This window comes from Ostrinia nubilalis, chromosome 20 (genome assembly GCF_963855985.1).
Source record: "Ostrinia nubilalis chromosome 20, ilOstNubi1.1, whole genome shotgun sequence".
Classification (NCBI taxonomy): Eukaryota; Metazoa; Arthropoda; class Insecta; order Lepidoptera; family Crambidae; genus Ostrinia; species Ostrinia nubilalis.
The window spans coordinates 1459067-1484516 of NC_087107.1; the positions used below are offsets into that span (position 1 = coordinate 1459067).

The 25450-nt window shown below is 34.4% G+C and overlaps 1 protein-coding gene across 1 annotated transcript in view; it reads left to right on the forward strand.

The window, feature by feature from the left end:
- Positions 1-23713, forward strand: part of LOC135081450 (uncharacterized) — a 140095-nt gene extending 116382 nt beyond the window's left edge. Inside the window, exon 3 of the mRNA XM_063976144.1 lies at positions 22464-23713. Within this exon, the coding sequence (XP_063832214.1) occupies positions 22464-22613 (150 nt within the window). The 3' untranslated portion in view covers positions 22614-23713. The remainder of the gene's footprint in view (positions 1-22463) is intronic.
- The last annotated feature ends 1737 nt before the right edge of the window (positions 23714-25450 follow it).

The following is a 25450-nucleotide window of genomic DNA, read 5'->3' on the forward strand; positions in this document are numbered from 1 at the left end:
TAACCCTAACAAGGCTCACGAGTTTGATTCGCTTATCCTTGTTCGTCCCAGCCGTTCCTTAACTGCGGTTGCTGCACCTCTTCCAGACACTCTCCTGAACGACTCTGTGTTACCTAATGTGGCTGCCTCTCTTCCTTGTACCCTCCTGTACGATTGCATTGCTTAGCTATATGCCTGGTCCAAGGTTCGACGCCACAAAATCAACTTTGTACGCGTGAAAATAGTTTAAATACTATTTTCCGTGCTTGCAACATTTTTCTTTACTGCTTCGCCTCTATTAGTCGTAGAGTGATTGTATATATTCTATAACCTTCCTCAATGTATGAGCTATTCAACACAAAAATAATGATTTCAATCAAACTAGTAATTCTTAAGATTAGCGCGTTCAAACAAACAAACAAAAAACTCTTCAGCGTTTTAATATGAACTTGTTGTTGTTGATTTTTGCCGTCGAACCTTAGACCAGGCTTACGGCTAGGCAACGTCATGCAGGAGGATACAAGGAAGAGGGGCAGCCACAGTAGGTAACACAGAGTCGTTCAGGTGAGTGCCAGGAAGAGGTGCAGCAACCGCAGTTAAGGAACGGCTGGGACGAACAAGGATAGGCGCATCAAGCTCGTAAGCCTTGATAGGGTTACACTGGTTGAGGTGGCCCTTTTCAAGACTTGGAAGCCTGTGGGTAACAAACCATTGGACGTGGAGAGGGTCATTAATAATCGTATATTTTCTACTTTGCCGAACATTAGCGCGAGAACGGTTTGTCCAAAACATAATATGAATTTGGTCTTATTCAATGCAGGATTAAGTGCCCTTCAACCGTCATGAAGACCACTTTTTGATAGGGTAAGTCCTTTACGCGGTATAACCGGAAAACCGAAAAAATGCCTCTTTCGGGGGCCCCTACCACTTAAGCACAACTCCGTCGAAGTCGAAAACTTAGGAGAGTCTTAATGGGCAACCAATGAAGCTATTAAAACAATAAAATCTTTTGTAGGAATTATTTCCGATTTAAAAGCTAATTCTACTGGACTATGGAGATTCATTATTGTTCATAAAGTATAATTTGTTTAGTGTTAACAAGGTAGATGTTCAAAATGGCCTGAAATTCAGTTTTATTTTCAGGCAGGTCAGTGTACTTTTATTTTAACACTTTCGCATTTTTAATATTAGTAGGATGGTGAATAAACAGAAATGTCTCTTTTCCTGAAAAGGATACAATCCTTAATAAATAATTAAACTAATGTATGTTAACTCTCAAGAAGTTATTGACATTTTAAACAAATCGTAATTTCATTAACTGATTGTCAGTATGTTAACTTTATATCGACATATGTAGCTGTTGAGTTTGCAAATAAATGAGCTTTTAGAAAAGAAGACTATAATCTACGCCATGGATGATGAGTATGGATTCAAATATTATCACCAAGTAGATTATTAATTTTCTAGGTTACCCAATAACTCTCAAACTAACTCCCAAATCGTGAACAAAAAGCTGACTCCACACTTCCATACCCTCCTCCATCATCCCATCATTGACTTTTACTCACTTGCTTTACGTTTGACATAAACCAAAACCTATTTTGGTATTTAGTGCTACATTAATTGCCCCACAAAACATTGAGGGGTGTTGAGTTTCGCCTCATTGTGAGGATTTGACACCAGAGCCCTCTGAGTCACTCTGATAATAAAAATTGTTGATGCCGACTTAAGATCGAGCAATAAACGCGATTCGACGTGGAGAAATGGGGGTGCTAGTGTTTTGTTTTAATTAAATTGTAGAGACTTTATGTGTTAAGATTTAAACTTAATAATTATAATGTCGTTCCATAGCAAGGAAATTGAGAGATTTTCTATCAGAGTCAAGAGGAATGGACGCGTTGTCAAGTGGTTAACATATTGGACTATAGGTTAAAATAAATACTGCTTGAGGAAATGGTAGGATGATAAGAGTCATAAACTCATAACTTTAGTTAGTCCTATGTTCCAGCAAAAAAAAATATTTCGAGACGTGTATAAAAAAGTAGGTAATACTCGTATTTACGAGGAATACCTTTACTACCTTTTAAGCATTTGTACAAAAATCTTCACACTTGTCTATGACCAGCATAAGACAGTTTTAATTTCAGAAGAAGTTAGCTGATAGTGACACAAAAATCCACTACCCCCTTGTAGGTACATACTACGTACATTATAGACCCACCAAAACAAAGATGAAACCCTATTTTCAGAAGTCAAACTTGACCTTGCACCTCACTAGCGCTGTCGAACAATAAACGCTGTGCAAGCGCAACTGTATCAACAGTGATACGCACGCAGCGTAGCGCTTTTTTGTAGAGCGCGGTGTTAGTATTGGCTAGTGTGAATTTTATCCAGAACTATACGTTTTTTATGCAAAATGAGGTGGGTGGGTAAATACCCAAGTCTCAAATGACCGCAATCGTACCTGATGTTAATTGAAATGCTGTTTAGAATGGTACATATTTTATCTTTCTTGCCTATTTACTCTCGTGCTGAATTTTAGTCCGTAGCTGTCCGTATTCTAAAAGAGTTATCGAATCACGTAGTGCGAGCTGGTGGAATTACATATGTATCATTTTATACAATCTTATACTCCTTATTTGAAGATTGATTTTTATTTTAAATATTTGACAACCCTTTTGTTTAGTGCCCTGTAAAAGTAGACGAAAAAAACAGCTGTAAATAAAATTTGTCATAAAGTTTATGTCGTTTCTGTGGCTAAAATTGTGATTCAAGTTTACTGAATAGTATGCCAACAGTAGCACACTATTCGCTTACAATCGAAGCTACGATTCGATTTTTCTACCAAATCCACCTCCAACAACCGATCCTCTCTAAGCTCAGTGCATAACCCAAACACAGCTCACCGGTCATCGCGTTCTATTTCCGACTTGACTGATTCACAGCGGGAGAGAACACACACACACACGATTGGCTAACACGCAGCGACCACGTGGGCCCTTGTCTAATTAAATAATTACGGTCGTTGTGCAGCGGCGTTTACACGTGACGACTTGATGGTCACTCGATTAAATGTAAATAAAACCAACTATAATGAAAGCTCATCTACTCGTATGTGATCCAAATTAAGAGTTACAACGGGATTTTGGCTACGCAGGAGTGACTATAACGAGAAATAGATCTAGTTATTAATCAATCACATTATTAGAGCCGAGAGTGTAGCTCTCTTGCCAATAGATTTTCTTAAGGTTTTACTAACTCACTCAATTTTCAATTTCCGACTTTTAATACACAATGAGACAGGCAGACATCATGAAGGTGGAAGGAAACCATAGAATGGTTGCCATGTCCGGTAAATCGGGAAATCATTGGGCCTATGTTCACCATGGACGTGCAGTGGCTGAAAATAATGATGATGATGAAGACAGGCAAGATTATTAAAAAAATCGAATTTCAGGCAAGAAAAAATACCTTGGTTGGGTTGACATAAAATCTCTAAAGCATCAAATATCTGATCGTGTAAATCCTACCCAAACAATGCGGAGGATACGCTATGACACAGTTGCATCTGGTTGAAATTAAACCACTTATTAGAACGGTTGCGAAATATGATACAGGAGTAGTTAAGTTTGTGCTCAATAGCGTTTAATTTTGTCCAGTGCGTAGTACGAAAACACATACAGATTACAGTAGTAAATGACGATCACAGTAGGTATATTATAGGACTGTTGTTTCAGTTCCAAGTAGTTTTGGTGTTATATTACAAAAAAGTTTTTTTTTTTTTTTTTTTTTTTATGCTAGCCAAGGCAGGTATTTGACCGCAATCGCACCTGGTGTTAAGTGAGATGCAGTCTAGTTCGATACGATAAGCGAGTTAGTGTTGTTAATTTCAAAAACGAGTGTACGGATTTTTATATGGTTTGTAAAGTCGGCTGAGTGAAGAGCTATCTAAAAAAGATTTTTTAATAAGCTAGAAAGAAAATAAGAACATTTATTTGCACCTTATCATAAAATTACACCGCTTAAACAAGTAGGTAGAAAAATGTAACCAAAATGGCAACCAGGCAGCATGTGTCATGCTCTGAGGTAGAAACCAGAATATGACGCTGGTATTCTGCGGAAGCCATGACTATAAAAATCAGACACTGGTTTATGTAGAATACTTGTGAATAACAAGAAAATGGTGGTTCCTTTTGAATGACTACACATAATTTTGTGACATTTTCCTCCTCAAAATACACTAGACCCCAAATTTCAATCCAAAACATTATTTAGTCCATTCCGCATCATCTCACTTATGAATATTAATCACACCGAAGCGAGCAAGTCCTCAATTCTTTGAGTGAAAAAATGTAAAAGAGGACCTTTTCGAGGACCTCGTCGACAAAGAGGCCGAACCCTCGAGGAAATACATTTTGACGGATGACAAAATGCTGAAAACGAACCTCTTATTCTGCTGGTTTAATATCAGAGAGTGTTTATGGGGATTTAATATTTATTATGGACGGTTTGAGATCTTGTTGAATGGGGTGTAGATTTGAGAAGATAGAAATTGAAGTGTACGTCAAAGTAAAGGCGATGGTTTCGTTTAGCTATTGTTAAATATGGACAAGACATCACTTAGGTATCAGAGCCTATTTGCAAAAATAAATGAGTTTAATGAGTTTTTTTACGATGCCTTGGCTCTGGAGCACACAGATTTTCTAAACTTTTTATGTTAAACTTGGGCAAATGATATTAATTTAGTAATCTGTGCTACAAGGGCGATTGACCACGGCTACGTCATCTTTAGTAGTGCAGGTGCTAAGATTGCCTCCCAGATTTTCAGAGTTCGGTTTTCAAAAGGGCATTGCTTAAAAACAATAAATAAGTTTATAGAGAGACAATAGATTAATGTACTCTTTTTAGATGCCTATTCTGGCATAAAGAAACTCCTTGGTAATATCACTCAAAGTAACACATAATTTTCATTTAATGTTGCCATTTCTCATGGCATGTTGTGTGCAATTATTTCATACATGCAAACCTTACTTCCGAGCACTTGCGAAATCTCCATTACAGTCTCAGAGAGACCCTTCTTAACTTGTTTTACCTTTTTTATAATACTTTTCTTAGCCGTGTCGTTTTTCCGCTTTCCTGGGTGATTGCTCTGTCTTTTGAAACTTCAGAAAAGCTACTTTATTCCAAATATGTAGGGTTCGAAATTGAGGAGAGATGTTTTGCAGGGTGGGTGATTCCACAATAGGATGGCATTTTCTTTTTAATCCCGTATCTCGGGACCCCATACCGGTATAGATACGGGGCTTTATTTAAACAAGTCATGTGTATCGCTGAGGTGTATTTACGTTGCTTTTGATACAAGATAAGTTATTATGAGCGTTCCAGTGGAATGGGGAATCTTATGCACATTGGGATATACTCGTTAGTATTGATGTATGATGGCTTTTGTTTGAAGAATTACGTCACAAAATTTTGTTCGTAATTTATATTACGTGAAACTTTAATAAATAAGGAGTGTTGTCTTTGAATTAAACTAATATTTTTTGCTTTTATGTCGTCATCATCATCAGGAGCATCAAAACATGATGACCCACTTGCATAATTCGAATTTTCTTTCCTACTTTCCACTACGTACTATTGTTTGTAAGGATGGATGTTTGTTACTCTTTCCCGAAAAAACTAACTACGTACCTACTCCTTGAATTTTGATGAACTTTTGAGTAATATTCTGTACTAGTGACCTGTCCCGGCTTTGCATGGGTGCTGCTAAGCTTATAAACCTTCTTCACTTTATCCATAAAAAAACAATATCAAAATTCGTTACGTAGGTTTAAAAATCTAAGCTACATAGCGACTTTGTTTTATACTATACTAGATTTTGCCCGTGGCTTTACCCGCGTGAAATTTAGTGCCACAGATTCGCATAAATTATAGCCTATATGTTAATCTGGGTTACAAATAGTAATGCTGTAAAGTTTCAACAAAATCCGTTCAGTAGATTTTGCGTGAAAGAGTAACAAACATCCACACAAACTTTCGCCTTTATAATATTAGTAAGATAGTGATAAGTCCATGAGGACGAACCCATTGGCAAAATTTGGTTCCATGATATTTGCAGACTAACAGCAACACCGTCACTTAATTCAGCAGTTTCTAACTTAATTCTGCGGGGAGGCCCTTCATCTAAAAACCCGCGCACCTCAGCATAAAGAAGTCTAAGTACACTGCCTTAAGAAAGACTAAGAGGCAAAATAAAAGGACTCAAGAGTTTCTGGACTCGATGCTAAGTCATGAGTGCCGGATGCCGCGCCAGACGGCTGCATCGAAAATGGAGCAAAACATCGAGACATCTTCTCAGTCTCAAGCCTTGGTTTGGGTGGATGTTGTCACACCGTTGCGAACGTCCGAATTTTATACTGTTTTGTTAGAATAGTAACAATAGGATACGACGGTCTTTCTGGACTCGATGCTAAGTCATGAGTGCCGGATGCCGCGCCAGACGGCTGCTTCGAAAATGGAGCAAAACATCGAGACATCTTCTCAGTCTCAAGCCTTGGTTCGGGAGGATGCTGACACACCGTTCAGAACGTTCGAATTTGAAATAGCTGTCGGACTATAAAGATCGGTTCTAGTCCACTACACTGTGAATTTCGAGCAGTATTTAAAAAAGATATAACCCTCCTTCGTTCGCAGTTGGCATTTTACTAATGTTTAGGACGTAAACCATAGGTTTGAGACATCTAATAGATCGGAGGCGAACGCTAGTTAGGAATTTGCAATACAAATACAATCGATTTGCTTGAAAGCACTGCGTGACAAAAAAGGAAACATTTAATTAAATCTGACTTGACGGTATTATTTTAGAACATCTTTTAACTTGACGTGGAATAGCAATAAAGAATTTGAATTAAATTAACATGGGATAGCTATATTAAAAAAATAAATAACCGTTCATCAGCAGTGTCCTTGATGATTTAAAGTTATGTTAGTAAGTATGAAAAAATATGAACAGTGTAGGTAATAAAATTTATGCGCAGCTTTGAACAAACTTAGACGAATGTTACACTTCGGTGTAAACGCAGCCCGAACCTTTGTTTCGCGCCACTCACCGTGCCGTATCATTAACTTGGAGTGGATGCGGATTTTTTGACTTTTTCGCGTTAATCTTTTTTCTTATTTATGCTAAACGCGGAGTGGTGTCACTGATCTTTGCCGTGCTTGGATGTGAGAGATTAATTAATGGAATTTTAATCAAAAAAGAATTAAAAGTCATTAAAACGCCATAGAATTTGCAACAACGCGGGCGCAACTTGTGACGCTGTAAGTGTTTTATAGAGTTGGAAAAAAACGTAACATCATTTTAAGCCACCCTGATTTACCAAAGTTGGATTTTTTTTTTGAGTGAGTATGAGATCAGGGTCGGGTCGGAAGATGTAGCGTGGGAAAACCTCCTACTAGGTGGACCGACGATCTGGTGAAGGTCGCGGGAAGAGCCTGGATGCGGTGCGATGTCCAGCAGAGGACGTCATTTGGCTGAAATGAACGAACGAAATCAGGGTACTAGGTAATAATACCCTGAAAACGTCTGCATTAGTGTGTTAGACCGTTCATTATTATTATAAAGAATGTAAATTTTAAAGTTATTAGAAATAAGCACCAGTTTCATAGCAAGGCTCATCAACAGATAGCAAGGCTTTAATTGCATAGGAATATGAAAAGCCTCTGCGGTTTATATTAACCACTAAAGGTCAGTGGGACTCACTATATTGACAACTGCTACTTTCAAAAAACAGAAAAAAAATATCGGTCTCCAACAAAAATATTATAATTAAGCATCATAACCGAATAGGAACACCCCACACTTATCAGATGGGAAGGCGCCTAAGTAATAAAAACGAAAATCCGCCGGGAAATCTGAATGGCTGTCTTTTTATCTTTATTCTTTCAAATTATGGCGTCTCACTCATATTGTGAACAGATATTTGCAGGAGCTTTTTTCTTTAAGGTGTGCTTTGTTAAGGGGAAGCGAGTTTTATTTTTTGAAAAAAATAGGTGTGGCGGGTTTTCCCGCTTGGGCTTTCGGGATGTGTTCGTTTATGTTTTATTTATCTTCCTAATGCTTATGTTCTTAATAACATGTAAAGCGAAATTATTGGTGAGCGTCCCAAAGTAAACAGTTATCCTACAAACCATTTCAAAAATTTTAAAATTCTGTTTTACTTATCTAAACTAATTTTTGTTAAGTCCAAATCGTGAAATACTAGGTATTTGTGTGTACGTACATACAATAATAACGTTATGTCAAATCATTATTTCCCTCTGGCTATTTATTTTGAAGTTTTTGTGTTGCCCACAAGTATCAGTAATAAGTTCAGAAATGGATATTGTAAAAGTTGAAACAAAAAGGAATGTAGTTGGTTCTTTGGTTTGGCTGTCTTCATGTCACAGAAGAAAAATCTAAATTTTCAATGTCTTCTTATAATAAAAGTTTTATTTTTTCCTAAAGCTGTTGTCCTCCCCTTAACTCTCCTCTCCCGATTTCATTACGATATTTGCGATGTCCCGAATTCCTGATTTATTCAAAGCTTTGTGTACTTATTTGTCGGTGTCTTCCCTGTCCCAGATTACATCTATGTTATTACTTTCATGCGATTCATTTGAGCAATAACCGTATTAAAATTAAAATGGGTAATGCTGGATATTGAGAAGAATTTGGTTCCTTTTGATGTCAGGTATTCGGAAATTGTGTATGAAAATTGATTATTAGGAAAGACAGTAAGTCTACCCTAAAAGTATTAAGACACAGTATAGATAAAAACTACTCGTAACACTGTAAATAAGATTGAAAAGGCAATAGTATAAAGTGTGCAATGTTACTCATAAGTTAAATACCTACTAACCACTTATTTTCAGTGAAAAGTGAATGTTGAAGTCTTATGTAAAGATAACCTTTATTTCAGCAGATTGTCAAAGAATTCAGTATCCACTGGAGGAGCATGACCTTCTCTAATTTACAAGTGGCATGAAGGATTTGGCCTATAGGTATACTATCCCCACGCTAACCAGACAGTTTGAGGTGACTATGGATTGTTATCTCCTCAAGATTTATTAATAAGCACATCTCGCTTCAAATTCCTTCCCAAAACAAAGGGCAATGACATTTATTTGGTCTACCATCAATTGATATACACCGAAAACATTTTATACAAAAAACTGAGAATACCTTATTGCAAGACAAGTGTGTAATTTTTTAAATTATGTAGGACTAGCTTTTGCCCGCGGCTTCACCCGCGTGAAATTTAGTGTCACAGATCGGCATAAATTATAGCCTTTATGTTAATTTGGGTTATAAACAATAATACTGTAAAGTTTCAACAAAATCGGTTGAGTAGTTTTTGCGTGAAAGAGTAACAAACATCCATACATCCAGACATCCACACAAACTTTCGCAGTAGGACAAGATTCAAGTTTTTTATTCCCGTTACGCTCAAGATCTGCAAACCCATCGCACCATGACCTGCGGTCGTTACCGGTTTCATCTCACCATGCTTATTCCCATGACGACAGGTGGTTAGCTAATTTGATATGCTCATTTGTTTCCAATATGGCGGTAATACGCGTTTGACATTATGGTGATTAATTTTTGGTCTTTTGACGTTGGAAGACCATTTGTCAAAGGGCTAGTCAAGCGTTACATTGCTTCTGTTGTATTTTTATGGCTTGGAGTATTATTGCACCACTGAAAGCGAAATTGTGTGCTTTTATCGGAGTAAAATGTATTCAATTTAGGATAAAATGTGGTGCATAATTGATTAAGAGATGCTCGTCTGTTTTAAGATAGAGCGATAAAAATAGTCATGTTTTTTTTTAATTCCGTATAATTTAATAATTTTCTAATAAAATAAAGCATTAAGTAGTGTAAAGTATCGACAGTTATATTAGTTCAAAGCTAAAATATAGAGTTAAAGCTGATATCATAACTCTACGTTAGTCGCGATAATAAGCCTGTCTAATAAATTCAATTACCCACTGAAAAAACTGACTATATCTGTCTCTCTCATGGGCTTGCTTGTTGTAAGCGAGGGAAAGGGATGGAGCTATCATGTAGATTCCTGCTACCTATAAAGATTCAGATAAATAAAACGTTAATCTAGTTTACAGCAGTATTCTTTGGATGCGTGTAATCTTCAAAGCAAATGCCGCACTTCGGTGTACAGTCAGTCAGAAAAAGCAGTGCAACATATTAAATGTTCTGTCGACGGCACATCTAACTATACAATTTTTAACAATTTATCCATATTCAATAAATTTTTGAGAACCTTTTAAAAAAATGTTTGTCATAAAGTTTTCTAGCACAAGTCGTTAGTAGTGTAACAAGTTTAAATGTGTGAAATTCTAGATAATAATTGAAAAAAAAAATCTTATTTTAATTAAAAATCATCAAACTCTTGTAAGGTAGGTGTACCTATCTTAAATGTGAAATAATAACTTTATTATACTTACTTATTAGTGCAAAATTTTTGAGAAATGATTTTCTCAACAACTCACGGTATGTTATGAGACTGTATAATCGGACATTCTCATTTATTTGATGAACCGTATAGAGCTCAGTTATACAAACATGCTAGTAAAACTCCCGTTTGAAAATTCCAAGTAGTTTTCGCGGTATACAAATTCAAAGTTACCAATTTTTTTACTTCAAATTTATGCAAAAATATTCTCACTCGTTAACTAATAACATTTCATTCAGAATTGTTATAATACTTCATAGAGCTCTTAAAACTACACGTAATAAGCGTATTAAGTGCTTCGTAAACGCATTCAGTTAATTAGGAAAAATGATTTTAGTGATTTTTGTTCTTATTTTTTTTCTCAATTATACCTAAGTTGATTTTATTAATACAATTAGATTAAATATCAGACTATATCTTGCAATTAAAAATGTTTGCATATATTAAGGTATAATTGAGAAAAAAAATAAAAACAAAAATCACTAAAATCATTTTTCCTAATTAACTGAATGCGTTTACGAAGCACTTAATACGCTTATTATTTGTAGTTTTAAGAGCTCTATGAAGTATTATAACAATTCTGAATTAAATGTTATTAGTTAACGAGTGAGAATATTTTTGCATAATTTTCAAGTAAAAAAATTGGTAACTTTGAATTTTTATACCGCGAAAACTACGTGGAATTTTCAAACGGGAGTTTTACTATCATGTTTGTATGACTGAGCTCTATACGTTTCATCAAATCAATGAGAATGTCCGATTATACAGTCCCATAACACACTGTGCAACTGTATGGCGGCTTAGCACTTATGTAAACTTAGCACTACGGCATTTTTAAGTTGTTCTACGTGTTCTTTTAAAGGCATATTCAGATTTGTTACTGACTGTACATTGATATTAAGCTGAGTCTTTTGGGAGACCCATTTATTCGCTTGTAAAATGTTTAAAGCCGGCAACTGAGTAAAATGTTTTCATAACAAATGTGCTACGCGTATCGTTATTAACAATAAATCGCATGTGCAGCTTTTTATGTCAACACACATGAGTATAGACCATATTGATGTGTGAAGTTTATACGCTAAGTTGATGGCTTGAATTCGATACACATTGTGCTTGGTCTTAAATCATAATATTATAGATACTTTATGATTACACTAGCTTTCCGCCCGCGGCTTCGCCCGCGTGGAATTTTGTCTGTCACAGAAAAATTTTATCGCGCGCGTCCCTGTTTCAAAAACCGGGATAAAAACTATCCTATGTCCTTTCCCGGGACTCAAACTATCTTATGCCAAATTTTATCAAAATCGGTTGTGTGGTTTAGGCGTGAAAGCGAGGCAGACAGACAGAGTTACTTTCGCATTTATAATATTATTATAGTATAGATTCGTGTAAATAGAATTTGTGTGTAATATCTACATACTAAGTTCTTCCATTATCTCGTGACCATAGTAATAATAATAATAATGTCCAATATACCGGAAATCTTACAAAAAAGCCTTCTTACAAAAATTTTAACTTTTTATTGATTACATAGGAAAGTAATGATAAAGTAAGGTACTGAGATGATTAAATCTGTAATACAGACTATTTTTGTCTTAAGTTAGTATTGCAGGTACCTACAAAATTAATGGTTTCTTTCTCAATAGAAAGTCCAAACCAATGTTCAGACTGAGAGTATGAAATACTGTTGCAAAGTTACTCTCATTACAACCCCTGTATTGAACCTCTTTTACATTAAAATATCCTAAAAGCAATAATCAATTCTAACGCTAAGAAGTATGCTAGTTAACTTCTTTTTATTATGCATTTTATTTATAAAGATAGACTTAGATTTGCACTGATGCACTAATTGAACACCCTGTATATCTTACAATGCCATTTTCAATAAAAAACTCAACGGCTAAATACACCCAACCCCACACCGTCGGACATTATTGTAATCTCAACAATAAAACCGATATCAAGTTTGAGCTCTTTTACTTTTTATTACACAGGCGAATGTGAATTTCATATCAGTTGTAAAAATTGAACGATGGATTTTGAGATGCCACGTGCGGAGAAGAAAATTATTGAGTGGAAAAATATGAGTTTTACTGGTAGAAAAAAAATTTTCCTGGTCATAATGTTTTTTATTCCTTATCTAGCTGGCGGATTTCGTACTGTAAAAAACAATCGCCTATGTCCATCAGTGACCCACAACCTCATAAAGGTAGCAGGAAGGCGCTGGATGCAGGCCGCTACCAACCGGGCGATATGGAAATCATTAGGGGAGGCCTATGTTCAGCAGTGGACGTCCTGTGGCTAAAATCATAATGACGATGATGTTCATCAGGGCTATTTTAGGATTCTAATGGTGAAAGAATTTATATCGGTCAAGTAGTTTCGTAGCTAATTCAATCCAAAAAACAATTAAATCTTGCCTCTTAAAATTTGTGTAGAGTGTAGAATAAGCAGAGTGCACCTAAAGCGACTAAATAAAAAAAAAACATACTAAAAAAATACCCACGAGTATGAAATACCATCAGGTGAGATACAGGCCAAGAGCTTCCTCATTGTGGGTAAAAAAAAATACTAATCCGTATCACTCAATTCTTATTTTTTGTTGCTAAATACAGAGAATAACCAAAATCAATTGGGCGTAGAACAAAATCAATTTTACATTAGATTTCTTGGATAATTGAATAACATAAGAAAGCCTTTTATATTTTACAAGCCCTTATAACACCCGTAGCTCTGCGTCTGCATCCCTTACTACGTATTTATTATTTTTATACCTTCGTACCTACTTTATGTTTGTTTTATTCGCCGTATCAGCTTTACTGTTTCTAACATAAAATAAAAGAACGAAATAAAAGATTTGCTGTAAAAATTAAACTCTTGAAACCCCTTATTTATAACGAAAACGTAATTTTTATTATTGCCCCAAAGATGGCGCTGAGCACCGCCATTTTGTTTTTAGATTCGAAATTTAAAAAGCCGAAATAAAAAACGTATAAAATACTTCACCGTTGCTGTTTTTATTGCCGAAATGAAAAGATTAGAAATTATCTGTTTTGTAGACAAAAGGAAACGTAATGGCACGATGTAAAAAAGTTACAGATATTGTATTTTTTAAGAAAATGAGATATACGGTTAAAATTTTAGTGACTGAGTTTCTTACCTTGAACGTTTTCTGGTCCTGGTCTTCATTGAACGTTGATCCAGTGGATTAACGCAAAACAAATAATATAGGTACATGTAAAAATGCTCTTTTTAAAGCCAACTTACAGACAATAAATAAACTGAATTTTATTTTATTATAATCTAGATTTAATTTCGAGAGAGTTTAATTTACATTAAGAGAAGTTTTGACAGCTCCTAAAATATAAGTAAATGGGATGGTGGTCGTATGCCCGTTTTCACCATCAATCCCTATTTTTAAACAAATTCCTGTTAGGTACGTGTTACCATAAGGGTCACTTAAAAATTAGGGATTGATGGTGAAAACGGGCATTAGCCTATTTGTAGTATGGAACTGAACTTATTACTAATCTGTGCTGTAACACACTGGTTACGTTACGTTTACATCTATTCCAGCTGTAGAACCATTTGACAGACATTTAAATTTAACACAAAACACTCATTAACACCGTTTATTTTGAACCAATAAAATCGAGATGCGTTCCCATAATCACTTGATAATGCCTTCAAAATACAACCGTTTCGAATCTTCGCACTAAAAAACCAGTTAAAATTAACACGACGAAGCGAAAATTAAAGCCTTGTTACCGATTCAAAAGTCATTAGGGTGTTAAGGCTCAATAAAAATGTACGTTAATATTAAACAATGTTTTGGTTGCTTTAACTTGAGTATGTAAATCTCTGGTGTAAAAGATTGAGCGTTGGTGTTATATTATAAATAACCATAAACCTTTGAATAATGCAGTAAAAGTAAGTGACTAGGATTATGATATTTTTTTACATTGAGAACAATGACTGTTAAAATTTAAACAAAAACAAAAAGCCCTAACGATCGATGCAAAAAAATTTAACAGATTTTAGTTAGTTCGATTCCTGGGTGTGGCAAGCAAATTTTTAGCAACCTTTGAACAACCTTTCTACTTATTCCTAAATTAAGGAATGTTTCCTTCGAGTAAAATTTTCTATCTACAGTATTAAGAGACTTTCCCTCCAGGTGGCATTACAAAATTCCATCCTGTATACCTAACCCCAAAATCCCTATTGTATAACACCTGAACTGGGCGGCCTGAAAATGCGAAATAAAGTGTAAAGGCTACCGCTTAGGGAGATCCTCTCTTTCCTCCCTCAGCGCTCCCAGTCCTTCGTATCTGGATCTACCCTGGAAGGTATCAAATAGCCGCCTCGGTGGGTCCAACTCTAACACAATTAAAAATCGGGGAAAATGTAAAACGTGGTGACTAAATAATTTATTAGTACCTAAGAGAAGAACCTTTAAAAAAACCCAAAAATCCCAAGTTCAGAGGTCAAATTCTGATTTTACGAGAGACGCGTGCGCATAACGACAGTTTTTACGTGCGCGTCCGACGTTTTACAACCGCGTCGGATTTGGGTGACAACGATCGAAAGTTATGAGTGTTTAGTGCTAATTGACCTTTTATGGGCCTTTCTTTTATTAACGAGGTTTTTAATGGAGAAGATTAAGCATTACTTTAAACGAGAATAAATGCAAAGGTAAAAGTATGTGGAAGGATTTGGTAAATTAGTGATGTGGTTGTGGATGTTGCGTATGAATTTTGACGTGCTCTACATTTTTCTCTCTTAAAAATTTAAACTCTCTTTGACAATGTATCTTTTCAAAATATTGTTGTTGTGCTAGTTATGCTTTGAATATTGCTAATTTCATAGAATTTGACAAAAATATGAGAAAATTGTAAAATAAACCTCTTGTTAAAGTCTACAATTAGTGTTATTTGTTAACCGATTGAAAATTTTAACCAGTTGTTAGGTTAATATAATATTTGAAAAATCGAATCGGCAGCCGTTCAAAATATAGAAAAACAGACTGTACTTGAACTTATATGAATTAATATTGCTGAAACACATAACAAAAGTATTCAACTCCCCCCACAAATCCGTAAACTGTAATACATTTTAGGAAAGAAATAACCCAATATGACCCATAACACTTAATTTGATTTATGATTAATGGCAAGCTTAAACATTATTAATGTTGCCATGTGCAATCCGATCAATGTTTTTTATTTGACGCGTTTATGTCACACTTTTTATAGTGACGCGCCACGACCGATACCGCTCGATATTTTTATGATCGATTTAATTTATATCCACACGCTCGTAAACGTCAGCGGTATCGAGCGATTTTGAAATTATTCGTCGGTTGCGATTTTAACGATGCTCTTACAAGATTGCTGTGATGTTTCGCTGACAAGTATTTTAGTGCAGATATTAAGCATGTGATTGAGTTGAAGTGTTGCGGCCTGACTCAGAAGTGAGCTTGAATATAGTGCGAGCTATATTCGGGACCTTTTCGGTTTTGTTTTAGTATTGCATTAGGCTTGAGTGTTTCAATTTGATGGTTATAGTTTCGTTAGACGTGTTTCGACTTGCTTTAAAGGGCGCGTTTAGATAAAACTGTTTAAAATTAAGTTATATTTAGGAGCAGAATGACTGCTATATTGGTTAAAGTGAAGGAGAGATAGAACTAAATGTAATAAGCAACTACCTATTAGAAAAAGTTCAAGTAAACATCACACAATTTAGGCTTTGTTGCACCATCTTACTTTAACTATAACAAAAAAAGGCTTGAGTCTGTCAAACTCCTTAGAAAAACTCCGGTTATGGTTACAGTTACGGTTAAAGAAAGATGGTGCAACTCTCTCATCACTACTTTTTTTCCAACCCTAGCACAATATACAAAGCTAGTATGTAGCCAAACTGCAACTTCATACATTGTACAATTCAATTGTTCCCATCAAGTGAGCGATTGGCATCTTGAAAACGTCGTAATGTTGTACCTTTCATCAATATATTCATATCGATAGTTCAGAACGACCGTATTATGCGAGATATGAAACTTTTATACGTTCCAGTTTAAATGGAAACGGTTTGATATACGTTGACAATGTTGATTTTTATTTCCAAGTTTGAAAACTCAATATTGTGTGCTGTAAATGAAAACAGTAAAGTATTATTTATTGATAACAATTTAATATTTTTGTGGGTTCTTATTAACTAGTGGCACTATTGTTGATCTTATTAAAAGAAAGTTAAACTCGCGTTAAACATTGGTTTAAAATTACATTTCCATGCATTTTTTTATGTCAATTTAGACAAGTATTCAATGCGCGCTAAACTTTTTGTATAAGGCCCTAGACCCTATTTGTAGCATTTCAATTTACTCTTAAATTAATATAAAATTCATGGTTCACTCAAGATCTCTCCTAAAATTAATTTTCAAAATCCGAACATCATAATAACCGAACATCAATGACACACTCCCTTTAAAAAAGAAAAAAGGAAAATCAAATAAAAACTCATTTCGCGCTGCTTGCAACCTCTTTTCTTAGACGCGACACTGTAAATAACCCACTAATTCTTGCACAACTTTTGTAAAGTCGACTCTAACATACAAATCTTAAGATAGAAATTGCGTTGGTAAAGAAAAGGTACTTTTGCAAGTAGCAGGATAGGTATCGAGTGGAAATTCATCCCTTTGAATGGATTGGTCGGAGTCCATTGTTCCGCTTCAAAAGGATTTTTTGTAAGCACTTTATTATTACGCGTCGTGGAATAGATTTGATGCAAATTGTTTTCGTATTTGAGAAATGAAGACGATGTTTATTTACTGGTTGATGGAATGAGCTTCAAAAGTTCTGTGGACTTATGAAGTGGAAGTATGCAATAGAAGAAGGAACTTGTCTTTTTTATCCCATCAAAAACAATACTTGTCAAAAAAACCAAGTCTCGCAACTCAGTTGTTCTACGGTAAAAAGTTGTGAGATCCATGTAATACCAAGTCCAGGCCAGGAAATCTTTAACGTTTTACATAAATTATTGACTTGGCCATCGCACTAAATAATTTAATTTACACGTGTTTTCATGCGATGGCCAAGTCAATATATTTATGTAAAACGTTAAAGATTTCCTGGCCTGGACTTGGTATTACATGGATCTCACAACTTTTTACCGTAGAACAACTGAGTTGCGAGACTTGGTTTTTTTGACAAGTATTGTTTTTGATGGGATCTCATTTCTTTTTGTATTTTGTAGACAGCAGTTATGTATCTAGAAAACTGGACCGAAATTGAAAAATTTTACTCGACTTGGCGGTTGCACTACCGTGCCCCCAAATATTTTAGTTTTTCCTTGATTCATACACCAAACACTACTTATATTCCAAATTTGAAGCTTCTAGGTCTGCTAGAAGTGCCTTAGAATTTTGATGATCGGTGAGTCAGTCAGTGAGTCAGTGAGTGACAAAATTAAGTAACTTTGACCCGTTATAATTCTTAAACTACTGGTTCAAATTGAATGAAATTTTAAATATACCGTGTCTTTACAATGCCTGCATAGCTAATGAAAATTCAGCCTTCTAGTTTTATCCACAACGAAGTTACAGGCAGTCGAAAATGGCCTGAATTGCTTCGAGAAAAGGATGGTACGGCCGTGCCGCTTTTTTGCTCGACTTGGTGGGGGCACTGCCGTGCCCCCAGATAGTCAAATTGTCTTTTGTTTTTTGTTTTCAGTGTGCTTACCATGAGTTTACGTTTGGTGTGCTCGCTAGCGAGTACGTCAAAAAAATCTATGAAGATTTTAATTCTTGAAAGTAGCCGCTAGGGTCGCTGCACAATATGTCATACGTTTAATGTAATTTTTTTACAAAGTCGCTAGCGAGCACACTAAACGTAAAATCACACTACAAATGGCATCTATCGAAAATTCCCGCCAAGAAAAAAATATAGTCTATTTTACTTTAAAATAAAACAAAATAATTAATTGTTTAAAATACTATTTAAATAAGCATCATTTAGTTTTAGGCTATTACCCATAAGGAGACTAAAATTAATGTGTAAAGTAAAGAAACTATTTGTTTTTAATTTCTGCAGAATTTTATACTATTGACTGATGAAAAAATCACATCAAAGCAAATCATCGATTAGAACTACCTACCTACATTCCCCAATATTTACAAATACCAAAGCAAAAACAATATTATACCCTTTGATACACCTTCCAATGTTTGTGTTTGTACAACAAATAATACAAATATCCATCAAATAGTTTCACAAATACATTAGACTCTCCTTTACCTTGTGTTTGCGTTGCAAATTATGTTTTTTCGTGTATTGGAGGTTTTATTTGTTGAACAGGGACATTAAAAATATTGTTGATAGATCTGTATAATATCATAGAGATGAATCTATATGTCACTGTGGCACAAAAAAGTATTAACGAATAATATTTACCTACATTAAATAGTTATTTAGCAGCTTCTTTAGTAAATCTATACTAATTTATTATAAAGAGGTAAAGTTTGTGTTTGTATATTTGTTAAATTGTAAGGGGTAATCTCGGGATCTACTGAACCGATTTTAAAAATTCTTTCATCAATAGAAAGCCACATTATTGCTGAGTGTCATGGGTTATACATAATTATAAAAAACCGAAAAATTCCACGCGGGCGAAGCCGTGGGCGGAAAGCTAGTCAGTGAATAAGGCAAGTGGCAATCTAAGAAAATTATCAAATGTCACATAAGTTACTACTTTTCAATTTTTTATATAAAAATATTAATTAGGTAACCTACTTTTTGTCATCGTAAAACGGTTCAGTTTTTTCATTTATCCAAGTATCATTATATTTTACCAGTTAAAAAACTGACTGATTTAGAAGAGATTGTAGACGATAACGTGTAACGGAGCCCTTACGACTCCTCTCCAATTCAATTTGCATCTTATTTATATTAAATTCAAGATCCCTTATTGCTTGCCTAAAGACAAAATTCGTCTGTATTCTAATTTTTTATTTACTCCCAAAATGTATGCAAATGTAAGTAGCGATTGATGCTTTGTTGTGAGATTATCAGGTGAATGCTCCGTCTCGTTCTCTCTACTGTGATTTTGTATTATGCCATCTCTTTTTTTTTGTAGTATAATGAAAGTAATTTGGCGGTGGTTGTATTCAATTCGGCAGATAAATTAGGCAGGTATAATAAAATTATACGGATTTAAACCAGCGTTGGTAAAAGATCCCTTTTTTAAATTTTGTTTACGTGGGGTGCGCATTGTTGGTGGTTAGTAATCTTCTTATTAGGATCACATATGGCGTTTTAATAATATTTTATTAAAATTTGTAATTATCTTGTGGTGGAATAAAAGGCTTTTCGAAAAATTTTGTTAGTTGGTACTTGGTACTAATTATATGCAACGAAAAGGCCGAGTCTTCTATTAATTTGAATAATGGAATACAACGCATGCCTATAGTGACAGCTTAAAAACTGTAGATAGTTGGTGTCGATGTTATAGTAAGATATTTAAAAATTAAACTCACATAGCATTGAAAACAACTAATCAAGGTTCAAAAATTAGTACTAAATCGCATAAAATTGGCAAACACAATAAACAATAATTATCTAAATTAAAATCAGGACTATTTACAACCAACTGTTACATTGTCCACTAAACTTTACGATGGCTTTAAATAATATTGACTAGGAATCGAAGAGTTTAATGTGGCCGTAACACGCATCCCCACCCCGCACTAAAAATGCCATTCAAATTATACTTACAATAACAGTCGAGTGTATCACTTACTTGAATTGCTTCTATACGTTTATACAGGGTGTTCTAAGAATTAAGGGAGTCATGTAGTAGCGCCACTTTTTTTTGTTTGATTGTAACCGAAAACCGACCTAGCATATTACCAAAAAAATAATGTTATAAACATAAGTTTTTGTGCTCTAGCACTAGGACATGTAAGTGTTTAGAAAAGTTTTCATGATAAAATTGGGAATTTAAAAAAATACAAGTAGGTCACCCCATGCTAAAAATTAGGCTTTTTTGACTGAAAATAATGCATCAAAGTCCAAAAATACAAAAAAAAATCGTCATTTTATAAAACAAACGTTAAATAAAACTTACCAACGACGACGAAGAAGATGAAGATTTGAACTTGAATCTGAAACAAAAAATGTTTAATGATTTATTCTTCTTCTTTTCGTGTCGACAACAAACCTACACAGTGTCAGTCTAAAACTCCGCCACAAGAGGGGGGGATGCAGAAGCCTTCCCGTAGAGAAAGAAAGAAAGAAAGAAAGAAAAATTGTTTATTTGTTTCAAACATAGTAATTTTACACAATTTGGATAATAATCGACTCCTTTGCTCGGGCCCTCCCCGTGAGTAGCGGCAGAAGCCGTGAAATGAATTACTGCACCACGATGACAAACCGAAGTTCAACCGAATCATTTTCTTAAGAGAAGTAAATAATATTATTATTTTCTGCCCATCTAAATTACATACATAGGGGTGATTTAGATACACCTTGATGTAAGGAATCTAAATTTTAGCTTTGAACGTCGACTCCCTGGCCACCCTGTATAGTAAATTTAAAAAATGTGAACAATTTACGTAATCTTTAGCAAGAACTAAGTAAACATCATCCAACAAAATAAAGAAAGAGCGTCGTATCGCCACCGCATCGTACGTTGTAAATGCTATACGATTCCTATAAAGTTTACGGCGGCATTGTTTTATTAATATCTATAAAAAGTGCTTCCAAGTACTGACTCGAACATTTCTTATAACGCTCGCTGTTTACAGCCTTTATGGGTGTGCTAAGTTTATTGGGCTTTAGCTTAGTTGAGTTTTAGATAGGGCTATCAGTATCCTTATTCACGTAACAAAACTTCAACGACAACAAATCGCTGAGTTGCGATCCTGTCGAGTAATCGTTCTATTGAAATTACCCTTGTGAATACGGATTTAGAACTCTTTTTCAGACGACTTTAACTGAGATTTTAACTGTGTCAAAATACGTGAATTAGGCCACAGATTCTCACCAAAATATTTTGATAGATACACCTTTTGTTACTCTACTTTTCGTAAATGTGACTTCCTAACCCCTGTTTTTTCAGAGGCTAGGAGGTTAGGTTATGGCTACTGCCTTTGAAAAAAGAAAAACTCTTCAAAAAGATTTCAAAAGTTTTTTTAAATTGAACCACCTAAAAAATTTGAGAGGGTGATGGTGCTCCTACAGTGTAGACTATACCTGATAGAAAACTACACCAACAGAAATACCAAATGTGTTTTTTTTTTTATAAAAATCGCTTGTGCATTAAACCAATTTATTTTAAGGTTATAAATCATTGATCATTTCAAAACCACATACTTTGTTTGACTATTTTCAGTCGAAGGGATTTCGTTTTACATTTTTTTTCACTAAGCTTTTCCTCGATTTTGTACTTATTCGTACCTGGCAATTTCACACAAGTGACATCCCTACTTTTATACATAACGCTGCTCTATTTGCATAGTCTATGCCGTAAAGTGTTACTGTTTCCAAATATAGTGCAATAGAATGCACTCTGATATTGCATCAGTCTTTTATTGGGCTTCTTGTGTCTATGGCAGTTTGAGACTCATTACGTTATATTGTGTGAGCTTTGTCAGGTCATGTTTGTAGTAAGCATGGTATTTTGTAGAGAAGAAGCAACATTAGAATCCACGTTTTGATTTAAAAAAAGGGTAAAATATTAAAAAAAAAACGAATAAATAAAAAGTAAAATACGTCTTAATGTAAAAAATTGTCTTTTGTAGGGTGATTAAATTTGAAAAGAAGCTTTTTTAGTTTCCTTATTTTTAATACATATTATAATACGGCATGTATTTTATAGGAATTTATTTTCAAATGTATTTTCAAAAGACTCGTTTTTGAGGGTGATTCACATCTAAAGATACTTTAACACAATTAACATTTATTTTGCTCTTTTTTACAGACCGACGCCGTATCCGAACCACCCGACGAATCCGACCGGTCATCCGAAAGTTCAATCTTCTCGTCCATCATCCCTGACAAGCTGTCAGGCTCGATCTGCACCGCTGTTCTCTTCATGCTAGGCTGGAAGTTGCTAGCAAACAAGCGGTGAACAAACTTAGTAAGGCTACGGTCTCCTATTAAACGCTGTACGCAGCGTACGACGTCAACGTCAACGACATCTATACGTCTAGGTCAGAAAGAAACCATAAAATTTCTATAGCATTGTGACGCGGCCTACGGCGTCACACTTTACGGGACTATTCCCACCTCTCGTTCCCACCGCTGCACCTTCTGTGTAGCCAGGATCTACAGCTTGACCGCCAATAAACACCCAACCCAATACTGACTGAGTTTCTTGCGCTGCTTCTTCTCAGCACTGGCCCATTTATTGTCCCGAAGCAGTGGTAGGGTTAATACTGGGACGTGTAAAAGTGCTTTTTAAAAGCCTATTTGCAAAAATAAATGAGTTTTATAAGTTTTTATGATTTTCAACCAGTGAAGGTCAAGTTTGTCCCGGGAATCGCGGCCTACAGCGTTTATAGGAGACCACAGCCTAATAGAGCGGTATATTGATGGGCGATAGGATGTTACGCGTGCGGAGAATAGCCCAAAGGCTATTTTATACGTCACGCTTTTTTATAACTTTTTACTACCTACTGGTCTGCTGGTGTTTTATAATCTTTCATATTTTGCCGTCATAAGTAATTTCTTAAATATTTAATATTATGTAGTATTATTATTAAGAAAGTACATAATATTCTGTTATTTAGTTTTGAGTGTTTTATTCGAGTTACATTTCACACATCGGCGGTGAGAATATTGTCACAACTCAAAAAATTCACAAACTAAGAACTCGTCTTATTTATTCATGAAATATTTTTTCAGTTTTGAGATTTCATGTGTCACTTTTAAATATTGTTTCATTGTCAGTGTGTGATTGTTGTATTACTTACTACTTTATGAAAAATCATTGGCCAATATTAATTCTACGATATTGCCTAGAATTAAATTAACTTTTTCTAAAAATATGATGGGTTATAAAACTACCATTACTGATCAGTATGTGCCATTTTTCTAATTAATGGTTGTGTGAAAATAACACACATCGTTAGGCGTCCTCATACACAATTTTGTATGAAGTTGTGTTATTGTTAATACGTCTTGATAAACGCACACATTAAAAAATATAATAAATAATTATGATGTCATTTTGTACGTGTATTGAATAAGTCCTGTTTATACTAAAAACATTTGTATAATATGTATGACATTATTTTTTACATTTAAAACGATAAATTGTAACGACGCAAATCGTTAACTGAAACTGTTTCGCGAGATTTTTCTGATGACAGAGATTAATTACAAAGTTGTTTCTACTCAAATAAAGTGGAGTTAGTTATGAAATAAAAAAACTCTACTCTTAGTTTATCCAATATATAATACAAATAACCCACATCATCCCGCCCATGCCATTTTTTGAACACAAGGATTTTCTTCGATAGAAATTACGATTTAAAACATAACATGAAAGTACAGCATTATTATTGATAATGGAAAACATAATTATTATACAATAATATTATATTAATCGTGTGTCAATTTACATTCCGCTTTTGATGTTGAAATATAATCAATAGATATAAATCATATTATATACCTGCATAATTACATAAATATGATAAAATCTTATTTGAGAGTATTCGAAGAATGGACCAGTTTTATATAGCGTACGGTAAAATAGATTTTATTTTAAAAAGGAATAAAGTACATTTTCCGACAAATTGTTCCAAAGAGAGCAAACCTAAAAATGATCATCGATTGATCTCATTTTATTATTTTTGTAATGAAAATGTTTATTTTAGAAATATTTTAATGTATTTATGCGTAGACCATTTTGTGAAGGTTTGTGCCAAGTTGGTGGAAGTGGAGATTTTATCAGAGTGTATATTTTAGTAATACGGTTGATTATTGTAAATAATTTGACTAAGCGAGATTAATGACTCTACCGTTTCCAGATTAAATTTGATGATTAATTAATCAAATTGGAAACGGAAATTCATGGGCCATGTTTCTCTAAATATTTTAATTTGGTACGGAAGATTGAAAAGGAAGGGCTATTATAGGGAATATTATAGTTATGTAAATAGTATGTAATACTCGTTTAGTATGATGCTAGCTGTAAAATTAAGTTTGAGGCTTTCATTTTGTCACATGCAATCAATTAATTGTTGGTTGGATTGAAAACATTCGTTCTTGGATTTTTTAATAATACTTAAAGTAGTCAAAAATATAAAATAAAAATAATTTGAGGCTGGTTTTATAGTTACGCCTAGGCTGAGTTGCAGTACCTAACTTTAACCGTAACTTTAACGATAACCGGTGATTTTGATTAGAAATCGACAGATTTTTTACGTTGATTACCTACAGTTAAAGTAAGATTGTGCAACCCAGGCTGGGCGTTAAACTACCTTTGAACTCGATTCGCTAAAACAGATACACCTAAAAGCGCTAAAATAAAATCAGCCTTAATTATTAAATGTCAATAATTAGACAGTTTTGTTTTGAGAAAGAGGGAACAAATAAAAAAGGGAACAATTTTTTTATTGCCGTATTTTTATTTTCTCCATACGTAGCGATTTATTTTAAGAATTACAAAATATACGGAAGAATGTGTTCAAATGTGATATTTATTTATTTATTTATTTATACTTCAGCACACAAAGTAACAAATGCACTGTGGCGGACTTAATGCCGGATGGCATTCTCTGCCAGTCAACCACGGGTCATGCAGAAAGAGTAAGGCGGTGCAAAAAATTTACATTTTTGATAATAAACCTACTTACATAAGATTACATAAAATAAATAACATAATACAAATAAATATAATAGACATACACATAAATACATAAACATAATAATATGATATTGTATTTATTTAAGAAAATT